At 41.0% G+C, this 24,767-nt stretch overlaps 2 protein-coding genes across 2 annotated transcripts; one reads left to right on the top strand and one right to left on the bottom strand.

Annotated features, from left to right (window-relative positions):
• The first annotated feature begins 125 nt into the window (after positions 1-125).
• Positions 126-9,586, top strand: bfsp2 (beaded filament structural protein 2, phakinin). Its single transcript, XM_057857042.1, has 7 exons — positions 126-679; positions 4,206-4,288; positions 4,357-4,513; positions 4,575-4,736; positions 4,802-4,927; positions 4,988-5,223; positions 8,552-9,586. The coding sequence occupies exons 1-7, from the start codon at positions 221-223 to the stop codon at positions 8,667-8,669; spliced, it is 1,341 nt and encodes a 446-aa protein (XP_057713025.1). The 5' UTR covers positions 126-220; the 3' UTR covers positions 8,670-9,586.
• Positions 8,019-24,493, bottom strand: klhl18 (kelch-like family member 18). The gene is made up of 10 exons (XM_057857041.1): positions 24,194-24,493; positions 21,060-21,190; positions 20,845-20,985; positions 20,570-20,768; positions 19,223-19,383; positions 18,999-19,135; positions 14,068-14,290; positions 13,896-14,000; positions 11,612-11,723; positions 8,019-11,538 (listed from the first exon to the last, which is right to left on the bottom strand). The coding sequence occupies exons 1-10, from the start codon at positions 24,320-24,322 to the stop codon at positions 11,152-11,154; spliced, it is 1,725 nt and encodes a 574-aa protein (XP_057713024.1). The 5' UTR covers positions 24,323-24,493; the 3' UTR covers positions 8,019-11,151.
• Positions 24,494-24,767: the final 274 nt, after the last annotated feature.

Genomic DNA, 24,767 nt, shown 5'->3' with positions numbered 1-24,767 from the left:
GTGACGCTGGAACCAGAAGCATTCCTTTTTAAAGGAGCAACAAACAAACAGCTGAGTCACAGTTTGCTGACACAGCCGCACACCCGCACGCACAGCGTGACAACAAAGGTTAAAGGTCGTCCTGGTAACACAAACGCGGGCAGAACAAAGGCCCCGTATTTCCAGAACGCCACCCTTGCATAAAAGTGCCCGTGCGGGTGCCTCTTGGGTTTAGTCCGTCATGCCTCTGCCACGACGCCGCTCCTCTTTTCTGGGTCAGTCGGCGTCCTCGTCGTCGTCCGAGCGCCCCAGCTCCGCCTGCGTCCGGGTGGCACCTGGCGGGGGCTCGTGCCGCGGCGTCTTCGTGGGCACGGCGCCCCCGACAAGCGCGGCCGCCGCCCTGGGGACAAGGGTGTCACGCAGAGCCCTGGGGATCAGCAGTATATTCCTGCAGGGGACTAGGAGCAGCGCTGCGCCCCTTGTGCCACGGGCGGGCGACAGGGCGGCTCAGGGCGCGGCGGGGGCCGGGACTGGCAGCGGCCTCAACAGTTGTTTGATGGAATACCGAGACAAAGTTCGAGCGCTGGAACAGCTCAACCAACAGCTGGAGGAGCAAATTCGCTTGAGTTTGGACCGCAAGGCGTCCAGCGCCGGTGCATGGGGGCCGCTCAGGGGGCAGTGGGAGGACGTCTACAGGCAGGTGAGGGGCCGGCGGATTGTTTTACCTACCAAGCTGATTTTCATGCCAGGTGGCAAGAAAAAGCCCCTCCAAAAACCCCTCTGCCAAACATTTTTAATGGACTTATTACGCTTTCCCATTCATTTCTAATGTCATCACTTTACCATTCATTTTCAATGGGAAACTTTTCCATCCACTCCTATTGGTTTTCAACTGGGACCCACAAAATTCTACAGCCAAAAACAATTTCTATTGGTGTTTTGATTTTTTGACCAAAAACTTTCCATTCAAACCTACCGACATTCAACTGGGACCCACAAAAAACTTTTTTTTTTTTTGCCTGATTTTAGCCGTTCGAACTTCAAGCTGTTTTGCTCGCTCCTTGTGAGGCAAAAAGGGAAAATCCAATTCATTTAAACTGCAAGGATTGGCTTGTGGGACTTGGAGTATATTAATTTGCCCCTCCCCGTCAAAATAGATTGGACGTCTAGCGCCTTCAATAGCATGGAAAAATGAGTATTCCGAGTTTAAATGAATTGGATGTCTATCGTTGTCAATGGTAGGCAATGACAGGGCTGCTGGAAGTCACTCACAGCAGGCGGTGCTGAAGATCTTATTTTGTTTTTCATCCAAAAACAGCCTTTTCGGTTCAAATTTGTCATGCTCGCGCCTTTTCCCCATACAAAGCGTGCACAATGGCAGTACACACGCATGCTGGATTGTTTACGTTCTACTACTAGGCTACTACAAAGACAGCATTGTATTTCAATGGTAGGCAATGACAGGGCTGCTGGAAGTCACTCACAGCAGGCGGTGCTGAAGATCTTATTTTGTTTTTCATCCAAAAACAGCCTTTTCGGTTCAAATTTGTCATGCTCGCGCCTTTTCCCCATACAAAGCGTGCACAATGGCAGTACACACGCATGCTGGATTGTTTACGTTCTACTACTAGGCTACTACAAAGACAGCATTGTATTTCACCTACAGTGTGTGTACAGTGAGTTTTTGTATCCGAAATAAAAGCGCCCGTGTATTATAATGCAATGGCGCCACCAGGGTCTGGCCAGGGGGAAATTTTTTGGCCACCCCAGTGGCCAGTATAACATTGGCGCGAGAAGTGGGGTGTTGAGGGTGCTGCTGCACCGCCTGCTGTTAAACCGAGCCTTATTGGACCTTTTATTTTTCAAATTTCTAATTGTGTATCATATTGCCTCTGTAAAGCCCTTTGAGACTTCTGTTGTGATTGAGGGCTATACAAATAAAATTGAATTGAAATTGAATTGAATTGTGTCATTGCCATCTAGCTGCAGGGAATTGCATTATAGTACATGGGCGCTTTCATTTCCAGTACAAAAACTCCAACACAGAATGTAATAGAACGCTGCCTTTGTAGCAGCCTAGCAGTAGTACGTAAACTATCCAGCATGTATGGAGAGAATGCGCAATCATGACAAATTTGGACCAAAATGGCTCTTCGGATGGGAAAAACTAAAAAAGCTGTGAGTGACTTCCAGCGCCACTGCAGTATAATGTCAGATTGTAGTAACTCAAAATGACTGTACTGTTATGGATTATGCACATTAAATCATTAGTAACATTAAATATAGCACAATACACCAAAGTATATCAGTAGGCAGTGACTCAAACTCAATAGGAAATGACCTGTAAATGCCCCAAAATGAACAGCAAGTGACCTGTAAATGCCCTGAAAATCAGACTTAATGACTGAATGGGTTTCCGAACGTTCCCAGTCTAAATGATTGGGCGTCGAGCACCATCAATGCAGCCTGAGACACTACAATGGTGGAAGATTTTGGTAGTAACTTGTTGGTTCCCCTTTTTTTTTTTAAAACAGTCACACCATTTTATAACGATATCTCGATTCTTGGCAGGAGCATATCGATAACCTTTTGGGATAAAAAAGTATCACAATATATCACCATTTCGATATATTGTCACACCCCTACTCTGCACGGCGGCAGCTCAACAGCTTCGATATCAGTCTTAAGCTTATCCACAGTGTTGGGTCTGGTGTCTCTCAACTTTCTCTTCACAATATCCCACAGATTCTCTATGGGGTTCAGGTCAGGAGTGTTGGCAGGCCAATTGAGCAGTATTGCCATGGTCAGTAAACCATTTACCAGTGGTTTTGGCACTGTGAGCAGGTGCCAGGTCGTGCTGAAAAATGAAATCTTCATCTCCATAAAGCTTTTCAGGAGATGGAAGCACGAAGTGCTCCAAAATCTGATAGCAAGCTGCATTGACCCTGCCCTTGATAAAACACAGTAGACCAACACCAGCAGCTGACATGGCACCCCAGACCATCACTGACTGTGGGTACTTGACACTGGACTTCAGGCATTTTGGAATTTCCTTTTCCCCAGCCTTCCTCCAAACTCTGGCCCCTTATTTCCGTATGACATGCAAAATTTGCTTTCATCTGAAAAAAGTACTTTGGACCACTGAGTAACAGTCCAGTGCTGCTTCTCTGTAACCCAGGTCAGGTGCTCCTGCCATTTCCAGCACAGGCCTCTGGATGTTTCCACTCCAGACTCAGTACACTGTTTCTGCAGGTCCCCCCCAAGGTCTGGAATCGGCCCTTCTCCACAATCTTTCTCAGTGTGCGGTCCCCTCTTCTGATTGTGCAGAGTTTCCTGCCACAGTTTTTCCTTCCCACAGACTTCCCACTGAGGTGCCGTGATACAGCACTCTGGGAACAGATTATTTGCTCAGAAATTTCTGTGTCTTAGCCCCTTGCTTGAGGGTGCCCTGGACAGCGGTCAGGTCGGCAGTCTTGCCCATGATTGCAGTTTTGAGTAATTAACCAGGCTGGGAGTTTTTAAAAGCCTCAGAAATCTTTCGCAGGGGTTTTGAGTTAATTCGTTGATTCAGATGATTAGGTCAGTAGCTTCTTTAGAGTACCTTTTCATGTTATGCTAATTTTTTTGAGATGGGGATTTTTGGGTTTTTCTTGATTTTTTTTTTTTATTTTTTTTTTTTGCCAAAATCATCAATATTAAAACAATAAAAGGCATGAACCACTTCAGCTGTGTGTAATGAATCTAAACTATATGAAAGTCTAATGTTTATCAGTACATTACAGAAAATAATGAACTTTATCACAATATGCTAATTTTTTTAGAAGGACTAGTATACTGTATATTTAATCCCAAAGATAAATACGCTATTTTTTCACTAGGGGGTGCTGCAAAACCCCCAGCACCCCAATTCCCGCGTCACTGGGCAATGAGTTAATTTTGGGGTACATAAGGGTCACATTCTGTTTTGATTTGTGACTTACGTTACATTTTGGAAACTTTCAGGGCATTTCCGGGTCATTTTGTCTTCATTGGCCACTTCCTGTTTATTTTGGGTCATTTCCAGATCACTTCCTGTTGCTTTGGGTCATTTGCTGTTCATTTTTGGTCACTGTCTGATGATTTTTTTGGGGCAATTCTGGGTTCCTGTTAATTTTGGGGCAGGTTTTTGGGTAATAAACAACAAAATAAAAGCATCGCATCACTGATTGTCACCAACGTGTGTTCAGGTCAGCGAGGCCATCCTGGACAACGCTCGTCTGACACTGCAGACGGAAAATGTGCAAGCCAACGCCGAGGACTTCAAGGAAAGGTCAGAGGTCGCAGCTCCCGAGGTCACGGGCTGAGAGGTCACGCTTATTGTGTTTCTCGCACATGTAGGTTCGAGAGCGAGCGTCCCTTCCGCAAGGCAGCGGAGGACGAGATCGCGTCACTTTACAAAGTCTTGGAGGACGCCGGCGTGACCCGAGCGGAGCTAGAGGAGCAGATGGACGCCATGCGAGCTGAACTCCAACAACTGGAGCGACAGCACGAACAGGTCAATCTCACCGCGCCCACTCAATACTTCAATTTCCGACACCGCGGTCATCGTTCTGTAGGACGTGCGTCTCCTCTACAGTCAAATGTCCGGACGGGAACTGGATCAACCGGATGCTCCTATTGAAACCAGTCTGGACCAGATCCTGGCTTACATTCGGAACCACTGGGAGAAGGTGACGGAGAGGAACCGCGCAGAAACCGACAACTACCAGGAATGCAAGGTGACCAACGTGGACGCAACGTTATGAAACCCAGGGACGTTGCTTGACGAATGTCCGTCTCGCAGGACGCCAAGTGCGTGAGCCGGCTGAGTCCAGAAGAAGAAGAACTAGAGGCGCTGAAGGTCCAGTGCTCGGATGCCGGCTGCAAGATACAAAGCCTGCAAGCTGAGACGGAATCCATCCGAGCTCTGGTGATTTGACCGATACCGCGATGCCTGCCAGAAGCGCTTGCTGACGGTGTTCACTCACAGAAACGAGGCCTAGAAAACTCGCTGGGCGACGCCCGGCATTGGCACGACATGGAGCTCCAGAACCTGGGCTCGGTGGTGTCTAAGATGGAGGCGGAACTGGCAGACGTACGTGCCGAGATGGAGCAGCAGCGCAGGGACTACGATGCTCTCGTCGCTAACAAGCAGCGCCTGGAGCAGGAGATCAGACTCTACCACGGGATCCTGGACGGAGAGGAGCGACGGATCCTTCCCGTAGAGTAAGTTGCCTGGGTCGGCTTGACTTGGGTCACACTTCACAAAATAGAGCATTAACCTTTTATAGGGCAGGTTTTGAGGAACTAGAAGATACAATCTCTGGAGAAATGTACTTCCTGAAGATTTTCAGTAACTTGCGATTAATAATTTTGTGACACTTTCGTGTCACTACCTCGTTAACTCAATGGCTGCCATTGACATCGGTAGACGCCCAATAACTTTTGACTAATGAATGTTCGTTTGTTCAGGGAATAAGTGTCCGAAGTGCGTAGGTTTGGTCTTAACATCGGGAGGGACGATATTACAGCATACCCTGCATGTACACTTTTTGCTGGGCATGGGACATTAATAAGACCAAACAAATTGGGTGAACAGGGGTCAGACTTACAGGCCATTTGGGGGCCCTAAGCAAAATAATGCAAAGGGGCCCATATTTTTGGCCCACCATTTCGTCACAGTGTATTGTGAAACCCATACATGCAATCCAACCCATACGTCCATATTTTGTATATTAATCAGACTTTGTTGCACTGCATACTTCAAACTTCTCACCCCAAATGATTGTCAGTACTTACAGTAGATAGCGCCAAACCTTTTTCTAAAAGAGGAAAGAAACAAGGAAGAACTTTCATTTTTTAAAGCTTGTAATCAAGTATCAAAACTCACAAAAGTAACAAAATAGAATGTAAATTAAACAATTGCCAGATTGGGGGCCCCCTAGTGGTCAGGGGCCCGAAGCAGCTGCATAGCCTGCGTATAGGCTGGGCCGGCCCTGCTCATGAATAGGAACCTAATTAATTGATAGGCTAAATGATTAATGCAAAATAAATCTGTATTGACTTATACTTTTATATGTACTGGTTGAGGTGATACGCCGTTCGATTCAAATCTTGGTTTTCAAAAACTACGAAAGATTTTGAAAACTTCCAGAATAAATTTTGGATTATATTAGCAAACTGAAATTGCAATATTTTAACATAAATTATATTAAGATACAAAGCAAACACAAACTTGTTAATCTCTTAACGATACAGAAATGCCACTCAACACTGTGTCTAAATATTAAGGCTGTCAAAATTATCGCGTTAACGGGCGGTAATGAATTTTTAAAATTAATCACGTTAAAATATTTGACGCAATTAACGCACATGCCCCACTCAAACAGAGTAAAATGACAGCACAGTGCAATGCCAACTTGTTACTTGTGTTTTTTGGAGTTTTGTCGCCCTCTGTTGGCGCTTGGGTGCGACTGATTTTATGGGCTCATGCACCCATAAGCATTGTGTAATTATTGACATCAACAATGGCGGGCTACTAGTTTATTTTTTGACTGAAAATTTTACAAATTTTACTAAAACATTAAGAGGGGTTTTAATATAAAATTTCTATAACTTGTACTAACATTAATCTTTTAAGAACTACAAGTCTTTCTATCCATGGATCGCTTTAACACAATGTTAATGTTAATGCCATCTTGTTGATTTATTGTTATAATAAACAAATACAGTACTTATGTACCGTATGTTGAATGTATACAGTGGGGAGAACAAGTATTTGATCCACTCACAATGGGAAAACCCATTGGAGGTGTATCAAATACTTGTTCTCCCCACTGTAGATCCATATTATGTCTTATCTTTCCATTCCAACAATAATTTACAGAAAAATATGGCATATTTTATAGATGGTTTGAATTGCGATTAATTACGATTAATTAATTTTTAAGCTGTAATTAACTCAATTAAAAATTTTAATCGTTTGACAGCCCTACAAAAAAAAAAAAAAAAAATATATATATATATATATATATATATACACATATATATACAAACTGAAAAAGACTTAGGGATTAACAAAAATGAATAAAAATGGAGCCTTCCTTCAAGTAAAACACTGCAGCTTCTGTTCACAAGCACAGGCAAACTGAACAAAAAATATAAAAGCTCCTTTGGGTTGCTTTAAGACCAGATAAATAAAATAAAAAAGAAAATTGGGAGAAGGGGTTACACCTAGATTCACTACATTTCTCACAGTTTAATTAACGTTAACAGTAGAAAACATGTACAGGACGACACTTCTAAGTAGCTTCCTACTCGAGTTTTGCCGGTTAGCAAATTATCACAGTTTAATGTTAAGCTAACTCTTTCAGTAGCAAAATTAGTCATGTGTTCCCCACCTCCGCCTTTTGATATTACCTGCAGTGGCTGCTGCCGGTCGAAAAAAAACCTTCTAATATCCTTCCTCTTTGAAGGGGGCAGAGGAGGCGGCATGTTGTATTTCTGATGGGTCTGTGAGTGTGTGGGGGCGTCAAGTCATCAGCCAATCAAACGTACATTTGAGGGAAAAAAATGGACTGTCACTTTCAGCAAGTGAATAGGGATGAATGCAAATCTGAACGTTATGAAAATAATTCACTTAATAATCAGTTCTATCCTTACAACATATGGGAGACAACCTAAATGACCTATATAACTGAAGTCATTATATAATGCAAATAAGGTTGCTTAAAAGTTGGTGGGGACTATTTGAGCATCCTGAAAAGCTAGTGTTAGGTCCCTACCTTGTCCCTATGCAAACCTGCGCCCTTGGAGTGCCCTATAAAGACTAAAACTAAAAATGTTCCAATTTTTCATGACTTTTTTGGAAAATGTTAATGTTAGGGTGGTTTTTTTTTTTTTGCAGTTCTTGTTTCCATGTTTTTTTTCCCATGGTTTTTGCTGAAGGTTTTTATGCATTGATTTTGGGGCATTTCTGGACCATTCCTTTAGATCCGGGGGTGTCATGGAGGTGGTTCAATCAAGCCACAATTCCACGACGTGGCTTTTTAGATCACTTCCTGGTAATATCGGGTCATTTTTACCCCATTGGAAATAAATGGGGCCATTGGAAATAAATGGGGAGGTTTGTCGAATTTTGGAGGAACAGTACATTTTTTGCAAAAATTGCATATGATTATTTGCCCCTACCGGATTGGACGAGGGGGTAAATGAACGGACGGTAATGGCAGCCAATGAGTGCCCTATAAAGGACATTTTATTTTAAATAATACATGAAAATTAAAAATAGATGTTCTAATATAAGCAAAATATGAAAAAGAAAAAAAATACAATTAGAAGTCTAAAATATGCAATTTAGGCAATTTTGAGGCCAACAATGTTCACTATCAAACAGTTATCGGTTCTTTTGCTGATAGATTAGCCGCTGATTAAAACAGTCTTGGGGAAGCTCCAGCATTGTAATTGTCATTGAAACTTTGAATACTCCTTTGAATACACCACTGCTTTTGATTGAACAATCCTGTAATAACCTGCCAAAACACCGTCCATCTAGGTGTCCCGATCCGCAGAGCAACCTCGACGAACATTCCGGGACTCCGGCAGACGGTGGTCCCCCGGCGCCGTCTGGAACCAAAGACCCAGTGGACTCCAGTAAGCCATGCGGTCATTAAAGAGGAGCTGAGGAGTCATGTGGTGTTGTGAATGGCGATTCCTGCTAATGAATGACACAATAAAAAGTCTTTTGCTTTTCAACTGATTCTGCTTTGATAAACTGTACAAAAAAGATTGACTTCAATTTGCCTTCGTAACGCACGCTTTCAACACATTTGATGGGAAAAGTATGCCGACATCGACCGCAGATGATTTCGTGATCATATAATTGCCCAACCTTACATCAAATATCAAGCAATAGACTTAGCCACCAGAGGGCAATGTTGCGCACTATCAGTATTGAAATGATTAGAATTAAAATTGAACATGCATTGTCTTTAATGTAGTGTAAAATAAACAATTTCTTAAGGTCAATTTCAAAATATGTCCTCAGTATGCTTTTTAAGTGCATTTACACAACTGATTTAGTTATTAATGTGTTACTACCAAAGAATAAAAAGTATGAGAGGACAAAGCTAGTTTTGATTTACATTCGCAAGCTAGCTACTTATGCTAGTTTAGCTTTAGTTTATTCGTCCCACCCAGTAACAATAGATTGGACGTCTAACGTTGTCGATAGTGGTGAAAGCTGAACATCCACAGCCAGTTCTCCCAGACAGTAGCTAGCTAAGATGTTCAGTCCTGGTCTAAATTTTGTGCGGAATGTGCAATGAGTTGTTTTTACACTGTAACCTGAAACGTTAGTGTTCTGTTGAAAGAACATTTAATGGTAAAATGTATTCTAGTAAATGTTCCTTATGAAGATAATTTAACACACAAAACAAATCATTCCTTTTTACTTTTGAAAGAAAATCCCATTTAAATAAGTGACAACCAATCCCACATGTAGGGATGGTTGTCAGTCTCAAGATGTCGCCAAAGACTGTATTCTGTTCAATGACATGTTGGCGGAAAGATATCCAGGAAAGAGCAATAAAAATTGTGACAAGTGTGATCAAAGTTGAATTGTTTGGGAGTGAGACAAAGTCATGTGTGGAGGAACAATGGAACAGCTCACCAACATCAACACCTCATCCCCACTGTGAAGCATGGTGGAAAGAGCAGCATGATTTGGGGCTGTTTTGCTTCCTCTGGGCCTGGACAACTTACAAAATTATCATTAATGGAAGAATGAATTCAAAAGTTGATCAGGATGTTTTGCAGGAAAACTTGAGGCAGTCTGTTAGACAGTTGAAGCTAAAAAGATGATGGACGCTGCAACATGACAATGATCCAAAACACAGAAGTAAATCAACTTCAGAATTGTTTCAGAAGAACAAAATACATGTTCTGGATTGGCCAAGTCAAAGTCCAGACTTGAACCCCATTGAGATGCTGTGGCATGACCTAAAGACAGCGTTTCATGCCAGACATCCCAGGAATCTGACTGAACGACAGCAGTTTTTTTAGAGAAGAATGGCAAAGATTAGTCCTAATCGATGTGCCAGACTGTATGAAAACCTATAAATGTACCACTGTAGCTAACAAATTCAGCACTCAAATCTCACTGTCATTTACCATTTCAGTTTTTCCATCCATCGTTTTTCCAAAACAAAGTATCAGGGAACAGCCATTTTCCATGATAATTTTTCCATGATTTTTGATTTGGTAACCCTCACTTTCTTGGCCTGGACTAGCTAGTACATGTTGATAGAATGACAGAAGCCGATGAATAGCATGGTAGCAGACTGCAAAAATGCCATTCTGGTCGTGACATTCTGTTTGGAGATTTTTTAATGTGCCTTTTCTGTCACTTTTTTGATGGATATGTGTCAGAAATTTGGTCCGCTAACATTTTAAAGTCACTTGCTGTAGCATTTCGTAGCACCTTTAAAGTAAGAGTAACAGCAATACAAAATGGACAGCGGCAGAGAACAGTAGCACTCCAACAATTTACATCACATACCACCTCAAAAGGTATTCGACTCTCTGAGTACTACCATCACAGCCAACATTAAAATTACAGTTCGATAGTAGGCGCTTTTCTTTCCCGACTCAGTAGCTGCCATTGACGCTGACAGGCACCCAATCCATTTGAAGTCGGAGATTTGGCAGCAAATAAACGTCCATTCGCTGCCAATCCTCCCACTTCAAATGCATTGGACATTTGTACATGATAAACTCATTTAAAGTGTTTTATTTAATTTTTGACATGATTGGACGTCTATCATCGTCAATGTCAATGAAAGTTACGTTTGAACATTGGAGTAATTGTCGACATCTTTTTTCTTGACACATTTCTGGAAGCAACGTTTATTTCTTTTTCCCCCATGTTTTCGCCACTTACCGCTCATTGTTTTGGAACTCACGAGGACGTTTCCTGTTTCCAAAATAAAAGTCCACCGAGTTAGGCGCTATTATTTTGAAGCATTGAGCGCTTCTACGCCGCTCCTCGTTCCGAGCGAGACCATGGTGTCCGCCGGCGTTCGTGAGCGCTAACCGTTAGCCGCCGCGACTCCGGCTAAGCTGGCGCAGTGTCCTCACCCAACCGTCCACCTGCGTTTAAGCGGGCTGCAGGGGCACGCAGCCCACGCCCACGCCACCCTGATGGCAGGCCATGGGTGCCATGAAGGTCCAGCGGGCTGTGTCGGGGTTAAACATCTCCACCGATCCCAGGTTGGTCTGGCCGTCGTAGCCGCCCACGGCGTAGAGGCGCCCCGAGGCGGCCACTAAAGACACTCTGCTGCGTCGCGTGTTCATGGGCGCTAAGTGGGTCCACTGGCCCGACGCTGAGCTGTAGACTTCGGCGCCGCTAAGGAAGCCGGAACCGTCGTAGCCACCAACGGCATACAGCTGGCTGCCCAGGGAAGCCGCTCCGTGACGACAACGCTTGTTAGACATGGGCGAGGACGTGTGCCAGCGCTTGGTATGATGGTTGTAATACTCCACCTGTGCGAAATAAAGACATTTTTTCAAATGCTCATGGTGATAAAATGACGACCGAGATGAAAGTGCGACTGACTGTGTTGAATATCTGTAATCCGTCATGTCCTCCGGAGACAAATATGCGTCCGTCAAAGACGGTGACGCCGGCGGCACTGCGACTGGCGCTCATTTCTGTCACCGCCATCCACCTATGACACATAAACTCCATGAATGATCATGTTTCAGTGCCATTGACGGCACTAGACGTACAATCCATTTTGACTGGGAGGTCCAAACAAAAACAACAGCTTCTATGCTAGGGCTACTAGCTCTGATAGTAAGTTAATAAAATAGCCTACCGTGAGGATTTTTTAAAGGACGAGTAGAGTTTATTTTTCCTTCTTTGTATTTAAAAAAAAAAAACTAAATAAATGTAAAATGTTTTACCGTTTCAGACTGCCTCAAGGAACAGAATAGCGTACTGCACAAATGCTATCGTAATGCGGAAGTGGGACATTATAGACACGCCCTCGCATACAAATCATTATATTTCTGCTGGTTTCCTCCGGTAATCTTTCAAAAACGAACATGCCGATCAAACACTGCTACTATAGAACTTGTAGAAACAACTCTAGGTATTACGACCGTCGACATATGAAAGATGTTTTCTTCATACGTTTCCCGAAAATAAAGTCTCAAAGGAAAAAATGTGAACGATGAATCAGCTCTTGCGGACTTCTGAAAGACCAGTTTAACGCCAGCAAGGTGAAGTCATTCACCTTCATATGCAGTAAATGTTTTGTCGGGGGTCGTGGTCCTCCAAATGACAATCCCGACCCATTGCCTGTCACAGTGTCTCCCGAAGAGGTAAACCATTTTGATATCTTTACTTATTTTTTAGCGTGGCGTTTTGCCGTGCTGCTTCTGTCTGACCTGACAAAAAATTGAAGTGGTATCTGACTGCCACCGTTGTTACCTTTTCTGTTGTAAGGAAACAACTTTAGCAAGGGGGAAGGGTAAATAAATTTAAGAGAATTAAGATTTGTTATTAATAGGGCTGTCAAACGATTACAATTTTTAATCGAGTTAATCACAGCTTAAAAATTAATTAATCGTAATTAATCGCAATTCAAACAGTCTATAAAATATGCCATATTTTTCTGTAAATTATTGTTGGAATGGAAAGATAAGACAAGACTGATATATACATTCAACATACTGTACATAAGTACTGTATTTGTTTATTATAACAATAAATCAACAAGATGGCATTAACATTAATATTCTGCTAAAGCGATCCATGGATAGAAAGACTTGTAGTTCTTAAAAGATAAATGTTAGTACAAATTATAGAAATTTTACATTAAAACCCCTCTTAATGTTTTCGTTTTAATAAAATTTGTAAAATTTTCAATCAAAAAATAAACTAGTAGCTCGCCATTGTTGATGTCAATAATTACACAATGCTCATGTGTCATGCTGTCATTTTAATCTGTTTGAGCGGGGCATGTGCGTTAATTGCGTCAAATATTTTAACGTGATTAATTTAAAAAATTAATTACCGCCCATTAATGCGATAATTTTGACAGCCCTAGTTATCAATGAAAAAATTAAAAATGTTTGCTGTCACAGAGTAGCATTTGCGATCGCTACACAAAACTAACAATATAAATTACACCCAAAGAACGGTCAGAGACGTAAGACAACCAAAGGGTATAATAATCAGAAAGACAGGGCATATGGGGGTATATGATAGCTTTTGAAACAGGAGAACGTCAATGTCAATGGCGTAAGGAAAAAGTTGTGGATCAGCTCGGCTCTTTTTCAGCCCTCGACACACAAGCCATCTCTTTAACTGAACATTTGTATGTTCTACCAGATCTTTACCAGTTAATTGGCACCAGGGACATCATTTACAGACAGAATTGGTAGGTTTAGCTCTGTAAACATCTCCTTCGTACGTTATTTCCATTCATTTACTATAGGGGACAAACAGTAGTGCCCCCCCCTTAGCAACAGTTGCTAACGTCATGAATATTAATGAGTGTAAGTGACGTGTCGCGTGCGGTACGCCATTGGGACTTGTGATGTGAGGCTCCCTCTACAGGCCAGTAAGGCCACTACATTAGGAGGACGCATTCAGTACGTTACTGTTAATTAATTTGGTTCATAAATAAATTTTTGATCAGTCAAATGTGTCTGTGTACTATAACTTGACGTAAATATACCATATTAAGAAATGGACACATCCGGCTTATTGGCAAGTGCGTTCCATGGTAATTACGATGCACATTGCTGTCAATCTATGGAATGGCCTATATCGTGATTAAAATTTCATATATTACACTGCACAGCAATACTGTTGTGTATGCGTTTTTCACCTGTCGGTGTGAGGTGTGTAGCATTCCACAGAGTTGAGGGAGGATTTTCCGTCATAGCCTCCGCACACGTAAATGTGACCGTCAACGACCACTGTTCCCATGGCGCTGAGGAAGACCAATAAAATACTGTAAGCTCCCAAGTCGTTGTCAAAGCGTTCATCTGAATATCCACCTGCGTCGGCTGTTCATACTGGACACTCTGGTCCAACTGTCTGTTTCGGGGTTGTAGACCTCCACGGTGCTGAGTCGCGATTGGCCGTCGTAACCGCCGATGGCGTAGAGGAGTCCGTTGAGGACGGCCACGCCAACCCTGCTGCGGGCCGTCCTCATTGGTTGGCAGCGTTCCCAGAAGTTCCCCGCCGGGTCGAACACCTCCACTACGTTCAACGAGTCGCCTGCGAGACATTGGCAAGTCATGGTATCTCTTTCAGTGGCACTGCTGATGCTAGACGTCAAATCAATCATCGTTCTGCTGTGACTTTTAAGAAATTTATGAACATTTGTTCATTCGCTGCCAGTCTTCTCAGTTCAAATAGATTGGAGGTCTATTGCTGTCAATGGCAGCCAATTAGTTAAGATATAGACATTCAAGTTAATTTAACAATACAGTCTTTTATCATTTAAATATCCAATTTTTTGGTGTTAATGGAGCACCAAATTCAGGATAATGTTTTAGCTTGCTCTGCTAACTGTTAGCTTTCGTGAACAACATGTCATGCATGCTTCAATGTCGTGCTGTACGATATGAAAAATGTCTGCCATCATAAGAGTCATTTTATATCATGATATGCCACAATATAATACATTTTAAATTATTTGGTGAAAAACCAAACAACAACAAAACTTGACACCCCTCTGCCACTCATTTTATTTTTAAATTGACATGAGACTGACCTGCCACAAATTTAAAATGCAACAATATCTCATCATATACTAATACTTGTTGTGAGTGGTTTTGACTTTTAGACTGCTGTATTAGTAGTATAATTGTTATTGTTGTTAGCATGATTGTAATTAGCATAACCATAGACTTCATAATATATTGACAGGACACAGAGCGCTGACACTGCGCCACGCCTTCGGGGAGGGGGCCTGCCCACACCTAGCATCAAGAGGAGTCATTCTCAAACACACGCACGCAGCAATCTAACACCAGATTTAGGTTGAAAAAGTACAAAAGCTGTACTTCATACAAACAGGAAGGATTGTCTCAGGAGTGATTTGTTGAAGGATTTAAGGTAATTATTATATTTTTCGTACCATGCATACATTTTGAAAAGTGAAAAAAATTAATGGGAGAAATTAGCTGCTATAGCATTGGCGTCCTACTTCGCAATATTTATGTAAAATAAATGTTAATTGCCCGTTTTTTTGCTTTTAAAGTTTTAAAAAATCGAGACTGTTTTAAGTCCATATCTATAAAGAATTCAGGGATTTAAGCATTTATTCAGAAGAATTATCATCGTAAAAAGCTCTTTGTTGTGATAAGGTGGCGCCACGTTGGCATAAAGACTAGAATCACACTTGACATATTTACGTAAAATAAATGCTAGCTGCCAGTTTTTTTACTTTTAACCAAGAATCGAGACGGTTTTACGTTTATATCTATAAAAAATTCAGGGATTCAAGCATTTAATCACAAGATTTTTCAACGTAAAAAGTGTGTTTTCACTCAGTCAGCTTTGATGGAGATAGGCCCCCTATGAATTGGCCCCGCACTCCTTCAATATATTATGAAATCTATGGCATAACATAATTAATAATAAATATATGTAGGGCTGTGCCAGCTAAGGCACCCCACGATTCGAATCAATTACGATTCAGGGTGCTACGATTCGATTGTTGAACGATTATCACGGTATTCACGATGATCCTGATTTTTGATGCATCTTACCCCCACTACCTTTCAGGATTTCTTTTTTTCTTACTTTGTGGCTACTTCATACTTTTTTTTTAAGCAAGGTATATTTCCCAGTATTCATTAATTAAAGCAGCCAAACAAAATTTATGTCCATTAATTTTTATTTCCAATCACCTAATGATCCATTAAGCTGCTCTTTTTCACGAGAAGGTGCAAACACATTAGCTATTTCAAAGGCAGTACTTATTTCTCACTAAACAATACAATAAAATTTGCACTGGTGGAATGAATTCCACATTTTCAGGAAAACATTAAACATAACGTGCCTTTAGAAATAAGACTTCTTTTCAGCGATATACTTTGTTTTCACAGATTTCTAAACTATTCCGCATGTTTGTAGTGTTACCGCTGTACTTAATCCTGGTTTTACACGTTCTGCATATGGAGTAACTTTTGTACAACAAAGAACGCGCAAATTGACATGGAAATACACGTTAGCGAATTCTCTAATTAGCTTAATGCTCAGCGCTAATTAGTAATATCTCACAAACAACAACAATAAAGGCTAAACAGTAGAAGAGAGTTCACGTACTCACCTATTATAGACACAGATGGGACTTATTATTTTTCAAAACATGTTAGCAAATTGGAACATAAGTATATTGTTAACATTAATTTAAAATACATTTTAAATAAAATTAAAATAAATGCAGTCCTTTACGTGAGCCTAAACCCACAGCTCAACATTACAACCATTAGAACAAAAATAATTGAATTGTTTTCCATAAAAAGCACTCGTATCATGTTTACATTATACACCCACTCTCTTTCTCAACACAGTTGGCAAAGAGAAAAAAACACCACGTTTTACCTAAGCCTGTCGCACTATGCAATAATTCCATTTATTGCGCGATAAATAAAAATGAAGGCGGTAATTTTTCCGCTGTAATTTATCGCCTCGCGTGCACGTGCGTGCGCGCGTGCGGCAGACGTGCTGTTATAAGTTAGGATTCCTCGTTACCAACTGCGCAAACTGCATCTTCGTTCCATGTCCGGCAAAAACTAGCGCCGGAGCCAATCGTTCCCATTATATCCTATTGTTGAACGTATACCAGCCGCGTCAGTGCTCCGGAGGGACTGCGGACCATCTATGGCGCGCCGGTGTTGTTGACGTGTGGGCGCTCCCGTCAGGAGTGGCATTTCACGCGGCGTGGCTATTTATCAGCACAACACCGGATATTTACAACGAAGTCCGCCAAAACATTGTTACCGACTTGGCTGCTACGAACAACCTCGCTTTGACAACGAACAGCTGAATGAAATTAAGAGCGCTATGCTTCAAACTCGTCCTGTTACGAAAGTCGATTGTCATATGCTGGTGTGGTGTAGTAATGAGCAAGCAGACGTGACTTCAGCGGCGCTTGCTAACTTTTTTAATGCGCGCACACACTAGATATCATGAAATGGCAAACTAGATGTGCTGCGTGCCACGCCATTGGCTACGTGAGCCCAGAATGATTATGGGACACGTAGTCCATATACTACATCGATGAATTCTAAACTGTCATGACTGAATGGAAGTTATAAAGGCCAAATCAATCCATACCAGTGACTACAGATAATGTTGCAAATATTGTTAATTCAGTACGTGACACAGATGGATTCGGACCACAAATAGGATGTCTTGCTCATGTAGTAAACCTAAACTGCTAAGAGAGCTGTAGCAATCAACAGTGTGCCCTGCCTCACTTTACAAACAGTAAAGATTGTTCTCAGCACTTTTATACAAATTTTTTTCAGATCAGTAAGACGTAAGCACATAAATATTATGCACTAAAATGCATTTTTATATGATGGCAATTTAATTTTTGCTAGTTAGCAAAAAAAAAAAAAAAAGAAAAAAAAAGAAAGAGAAGCAAAAAATATAATTGCTATTTTTTTTACAGAGCATTAAATGTATTGAATCGGATCGAAAATCGTGTCCCCCGTATCAAAAATCGTACCGAACCATGACTTAACTGTATCGTTGCATCCCTATGGAACACCATTGCAGAAGCTATGACAGGAAAAGTTTTCATTTGCCTAAATGCTTAAGTTATTAAGTGCAATTTGTTTTTAAACACATTTTATTTATTCTGTGTTTCTGTGCGGTATCAATATTGTTGTTTTTTTACTTAAGAGGCATGGTCTATTGTTTTTAGTTGTGATTTCTTAAAAAGTATTTTTGAATTTAGGGGGAAATATTTATCGCATCTAAATGGGTGTACTTGACCTATTAATATATACTGTATTCTCACTATGTTATTGTAAATTGGTAAAGAAAAAAAAATGGGGGGGGGGGGGGGGGGGGGCAATAATATCGCATATCGCAATAATTTATGAGAATAATTATCGCACACTAAAATTTGTTATCGCGACAGGCCTAGTTTTACCACAAAATTACTACTCTCGTAGCTGGTGGGAAGCGTTCATAACAGTGTTTGCTAACCTTTAATTTTGTATAAATGCGAAATCACATTGGCGGTATAGCCTCCTCAGCAGCCACCCTACGCAAACATCTTGTAAATGTCAGTTGGCTCTCCTCCTCTAAGCCACGGCCGTCTCTAACTTTTCCGTAGCCGAAGTAGTCCTACACCGGCGATTTCGTTTACTTCGATGGGGGAAAAAGTTCAGGAGTTTCACCTCCTCCAGCCATCATGTCGCACAGCTGACTCACTGACACTGAGCAACAATCGGTGGGTGAGGGTTGAGCCTTGCAGCTGGAAGTGAGGGATTTCTACATGCATTTTTGAGACAAAAAAAAAAAAATAGCCAATACCTTAGGGACGGTATGACTGAAAATTTTGCGGTTTTGAAACCTTGACGTTTTCATACCACGGTATACCTTGAAACCGGTAATCGGCACATTATTTGAGAATTCCTACGTATTAGTTTTGCTTATATGTTCGACATGATCATATTCTTGAGCAATTTTGTAGAAATAAAACTACTTTTGTGAAAGTGTATACTGTAAATGTTTTTCCTAAATTAGTGGAAACTGTTTATTATTTTATTTTTAGATTAAAACCAGACAAAAACTGGAGAATTTTCACCCACTAAAACAATTTTTTTTTTTTTTAAATAATCAATTTATTTGTTCTTCAGTTATCTTGAACACAAACATGCAGACAGACAGACGGAACCTAATGACCCAAGCTAATGACTAAAATATGAGACCAGTAGCTATTTTCATATTTGCACACCTGAGCTGTTGAGTCCTCCCACGGCGTAGATGAGCGCCATAATGGACGTGCAGCACCTCTGACGCGTCTTAAAGGCAGGAAGGTGGGGACGACGCTCCGACATCAAGTGGAAGTCTTTGGCCTCGTCCAGGAGGTCTCTGGAGGAGGGGTAGGGGAAGTTGGCTCGACGTAAAAGAGCGAAAACGTATCTACTGCCTCTTTGTTCCGAAGTCAACGCTTCTGACCTGCATTTATGGCAGCAGCGCACAAGTTCTTCCTGCTGGACTCTCTCCGTCAGGAATTGAGGACGACAAAGAGGCAGTCGAATCTTTGACAGCAGCTCCGGCAGCAGAGATTGACGTCGGGCACGATCGTGGTGGACCCAAGACAGAGCCGCTTCGAAAACCTGCATAGGAGACATGCATTCAGTGCTATCTGTTGTTGTCATAGGCAAACACCGAGTTAAAAGTAAATATTCTCTGCTGTATTCATTTTTAAGATTTTAAAGTAAATACTAGTATTCTCTTCTGTATTCATTTTTAAGATTTGATATTTTAAATACATTTTTTAGCATTAATGTTAAAGTAAATATTCTATTATTTCAATTAAAAATAGACTAACCCCTTGATACATGAACTTATGTTTAACTCTATCCATGCCATTGACAATGCGAGACATCCAATAATGTGGTGTCCTAGCATCCTTCAGTTGTGGATTGAAATGAGTTTGTCACTAGTACCCATCCAAAACACAGGAAAAAAAAATATAAGTACATATTTTTTTAATTTAAGCCTTTAGAAATAATAATAAATGAATAACGCGGTCTTATTTCTTTTATTTCCCAGAAAATTTAATTTTTAAAAATGTTCTATTTTGAAATATTTTAAATGTTTTATAGTTTTTCTTTCTTTCTTTCTTTCTTTCTTCTTTCTCTTTCTTCTTTTTAATTCATATTAAATGTTTCCAATTCTTTTACATTTAAATTGTCCATATTTCATTTTTTTTTATCTTTTGATTTAGAGATTCTCCAAAGTTTAGAAAATTAGATACACACACACACACATATATATATATATATATATATATATATATATATATATACATATATATATATATATATATATATACATATATATATATATATAATGTATTTATTAAGGCAGGGACTTTAACGTGATAATATCGATTAATTAATTATAAAGCTTTTGACCTTTTAAAGATTTTAACGCAATTAATTGTTTCAGTTCCAATTGTCCGCATGCGGAACCTTCCTACTCACGCGTTTCTGGTACGCCGGTAAATCTGACACACACAAACGCTAACAGTATCAGTGATGGGAGATGACGTTTTATTTGGACAGTTAGGGGCTAGTTTTTACCTATATAACGCGTTCTGATGGGACAATGGACAAGAGCATCGTTTTGTGCAAGCTGCCTATCATCAATCAACTTTAAAGTGTAATTGAAAGCCATAACCTAAGTGAATTTCTTAAATTTTGTTTTTATTAACACAATTCTATTTATTTATCAATACATATAAATATAAAATTTTTACATACAATTGTTAACAATACTATTTTTAAAAATTCTAACCTGTTCCTCCGTTTTGACATTGAGTTCATCGCAGGCGACAAGCTCGAGCAGCTCGTCTGTCCTCAGGGTGAGGAACTCCTCCGACGAGGACACGTCTACAAAGTGCCGGCGCAGGAAGTCGTTGGCAGAGTCGTAGAGCGACGTGCACATCATGGTCTCGGCAAACTGACGCACTCCCAAACAGTTTTTTGGATGCAACCTTAAAAAAGGGGGCAGATGGCGGTGCGTCAAGCAGGCGTGTGAAAAAGCGGGACGGGTAACAGACGCGACGTCACCTGTCCTGCAGGAAGGAGCAGCAAGCGTCTTTGACATTCTGCAGCTGCAAGAAGCTGGAACCCATCAGAAGAGACTGAACGTTTTGCTGGTCGATGGCGACGTGGCCGCTGTACGCAAAGTTGATCAGAGCCTCCAGAGCACTAAACAAAAGCAAAGACACACACGCTCGCTAGCTAAAGTGGCCCGAGGGTGCTGTGCGAGTGCATGGAGATACCTGGGGTCCATCCCTTGCATGAGGATCTCGTCCTGCTTGCACTCCACCATGTCGTTGGTGAACATGGCATGAAAGTATGGGATGGAAGCGGCCAGCACGATGCGGTGGGCGCTGAATTTGTGCTCGCCCGCCTGCACATATCATATGAAGCGGATCGATAGGCTGCAACTTTACCAACATTTGGGGTCATTTTTCCAGGGAGCCTTTGTTTTCTAGAGGTGGGAATCTTTGGGTACCTAATGATTCGATTAAGATTCAGAGGCTCCGATTCGATTATAAATCCATTATTGATGTCTTCTTTTTATATGTTTTAACACCGCCGTCGTCTGTCATTTAGCATCTAATTCTGCAAATATGTGATATCTACTATAGACCCTACCCACGTGACGTCACAACTCCTTCCTCCTGACTGGTGCCGCCCAATTGTCCGTCAACACATCATGTTTACCTGTTACGGCTACGTACATTCCTCCTATCTACGACGTGTTTTTCTGCTCGTTAACATTAATAATCAAAATGGTGAAGGCGTGTGTGGCGGTCGGTTGCAATAACAGAGAAGATAGACGGAGAAGACGGAGAGACTTGAAGTTCTACCGGATTCCGAGAGACCCGGAGAGAAGAGAGCGAGATGGGCTGCTGCAATTCGACGAGAAAACTGGGCTCCAAACGATTACCACAGATTATGTAGTAGTCATTTTATATCTGGTAAGATGCATTTAATATATATTTAGAGGGTTTTGGGCTGACAACCACAATTAAGATCATTGCTAGGCTAATCGCCGACAACATACACGTATGTATGTAGTGAGAGTGCTATCGCTAAACCATATAAACATCAAAAGCCCTAACTCCATTGACAAACGACATGAAATACATTAGACTTGACAGTGGATGTTAGCAATAAAAGATTTTGAATTGAAAATTTCGTAACTCACCTTTCCAAGCACAAGATAGACTCCTGCCGAATTTTCGTGGACGAGGACCTGTTTCACCCAACCAGCAACGAAGTATTTATAAGCCTCCAAGCTCTTAAAGTTTTTCAAACTTTCGTGAGAATAGGCTGATTTTGTATGGACAAGATAGTTGTACATATCAGGGTAGCTAGCAGATGTCAGGCAAATACAGCGGAGACAGCGGGTCGAAAAACATTGATTTAGGCATCAAATATGGATCTGGCGAATGGATAAACTGAAGCTTTTCCACATAACGCCTTTTATGCAACGCATCAAGTGAGTTTACGGCATCCGAAAGCACCGGGTCTTCCATGAAATGCATTATAAATTGCTCGATCAATTGAGACCATTTATAATACAGACACAAAATGACGGACAAGGGGGCGGAACCATACAGCGAGCACGTGATTTTGTGACGTCGGTGGGTAGGGTCTATAGCCGTATGTGGCCGTATGTTTGTAGCAACTAGCAACTGGGCGTTGTTTGAAGCGGCTGTTGGCCGCAGCCTGGTATTTTTGTTTTTTTTTTCTAGCGGTATGAGTTGAACATGATATTTGCTCTCGGTTCATTCCTCATTGCGTCCTGAAGACCGCGCTGACTGTGTTTTTGTTCTGCTTTACCTGGTATAATTCAATAATCGGAATATGGGTGTTTGTGAATCGTTCTAAAATCTTTCACGGCCGAATCGCGAATAATCTAAGAATCGGAAATTTTGCACGCCTCTATTGTTTTCTGTGCTCTAGTTTTACACATAGAAATACTCATGACCTGATGGCCAACTGGTAGTCTACGCCAGTGTTTTTCAACCTTTTTTGAGTCACGGCATGTTTTTACATTGGAAAAAAATCTCGCAGCACACTACAAACCAAAAAATCTTCCAAAATTATTTACAGTACAGTATATTTAATTATAAAATAATTTCTCAGTACGAATACTTACTCAGTGTGAAACTTGAGCCTGTTTAGATGAACACAAAGTTGATATCCTTATTCTTCAACAGCTATCAGTCTTTCTCTGTTTTTCTTTAATAGCAGTTAGGCTTGAAAAAGCTCAGAATTATCAGACGCCGACATTGCTGACGTGCCTGGTGTGTTACCGGGGTCAGGGCGGATTAAAAACACACATCATTCATTAAAAAAATACATATATAATCGTTAAAAAATAAAAATACAAAAATAAACATGAACCCTTTCATGCACGAACTATGATTTTTTTTTTTCCTTGAATGATTTTATTCCATCTCAAACATGCGACCCAGGGACCAATTGCCACCAATTGGAGAATATTTTGCGCTCCCATTTACACCTGATTGTAGAAATAGTGTTGCCTGCATATACTTTACAAAGGGCAATAAAAAATATATTAAATTCAATTCATTTAAGGGTCCATTTTGAACACCCCTAATTATTTCAATAGATTTAAAATATAAAAAAAAACACTAATTTAAATAAACTTATGAAAAAGAAAATTTTAATTCAAAATTAATTAAACTACGTTTTTTAAAAAAACTTCAAAAAATAAATCAAAATATCCTGCCATAATTAAAAAAGTAAAATAAGACATAATATCAAATAATTATGGCCTGTGTGTATTTTCCTTTGGGAATTTTAGTCTTTTGTTTCGAGACCTAACATACCTTAACTCTTTGGGTGCCATTGACGGCAATGCATTTGAAACTCTGCCAATTAAAATTGACTGGACGTCTCCTGCCGTCAATAGGATTTTTCAATACCAGTTGGTACTATCTGTGACCTGCGCTGGCAGTGAATGAGTTAAGCTAATACTGTACAGTATAACGTTTGAATATATGTCCACTGTAGTGACCAATGTCCCTGAAAAGGTTAATATGCCAACGTTACTATGTGGTAAACGCAAAAACGTGTCGATTTCTGGAGTGGTTGGTCTATTGCTGTCAATGGCAGCCAACGAGTTCATTTTGCAACAGTAGTTGCTTATGACGAGCCTGTCACTTTCCCTGCAGTTCAAAGGTTACTCTAGCGCTCGCGTCCACGACGTAAATGAACGACAAAAAGATCTTAACAAGTCGACATTTTGCCTATGAATAATGTGACGTCCACATAACAAGTAAGCCGCTTTTAATTCCAGTTAGCATGAGCTCAGCACTAAATGCTAGGTTAAGCTAGCAGCTGCTGACTTGCGCTAGCCGTCCGCCAAATGTACCTTGAGCGTGACGTCACAGAGTTTCCCCTGCCGTCGTATTTCTTCCATGACGACATAGCCTCTGGCGGGAAGGTCGTGCACCGAAAAATGAACCAAATCTTCCAGCTCCTCGCAAACAACGTCTCCCATCGTCAGCGTCGCTAGCTGCGAACTTTTTGAGCCCTACGAGCCGCCGTAGCGCCCCGCTGACACTTCCGCTTCCCCTTCAAAACAAAATCGCGAGGCGTCACTTCTAAGGTGAAAACCAGCGGCACACAGTTGCTAAGATGTTGACACTCAAACTACACAAACTACAAAAGGTAAAAATCACAGAATCAAACTACATAAAACAAGACACACAAAACCAAACAACGCATTCAAAACACAAAACTACACTTAACACGAAACAATAAAAACTTACACAAAACAATATTGATTAAAAAAAATACACAAAACAACAACAAAATAAAGTGGCGGGTAGACGGTGCCAAATTTGAGCTTTGTTTGACTTTTTGCGAGACATTCATGTATGGGGTCAACTAATCTAACCCCATATTCATGTGTCGTTCCAAAACCGGAGGAATCATGCTACAAT

Source organism: Corythoichthys intestinalis, chromosome 14, assembly GCF_030265065.1.
Source record: "Corythoichthys intestinalis isolate RoL2023-P3 chromosome 14, ASM3026506v1, whole genome shotgun sequence".
NCBI lineage: Eukaryota > Metazoa > Chordata > Actinopteri > Syngnathiformes > Syngnathidae > Corythoichthys > Corythoichthys intestinalis.
This window is presented reverse-complemented; position numbering and strand designations above follow the sequence as displayed.

Excerpts from the sequence above, each read along its gene's own strand:
- bfsp2 (XM_057857042.1), top strand. The coding sequence starts at position 221 with ATGCCTCTGCCACGACGCCGCTCCTCTTTTCTGGGTCAGTCGGCGTCC. Across the intron at positions 4,737-4,801 it reads ACAACTACCAGGAATGCAAG|GACGCCAAGTGCGTGAGCCG; the intron begins GTGACCAACGTG and ends TCCGTCTCGCAG. Across the intron at positions 5,224-8,551 it reads CGACGGATCCTTCCCGTAGA|GTGTCCCGATCCGCAGAGCA; the intron begins GTAAGTTGCCTG and ends CCGTCCATCTAG.
- klhl18 (XM_057857041.1), bottom strand. The coding sequence starts at position 24,322 with ATGGGAGACGTTGTTTGCGAGGAGCTGGAAGATTTGGTTCATTTTTCG. Across the intron at positions 21,191-24,193 it reads TCTGTGACGTCACGCTCAAG|GCGGGCGAGCACAAATTCAG; the intron begins GTACATTTGGCG and ends TGATATGTGCAG. Across the intron at positions 14,291-18,998 it reads GGGAGGACTCAACAGCTCAG|GCGACTCGTTGAACGTAGTG; the intron begins GTGTGCAAATAT and ends AATGTCTCGCAG.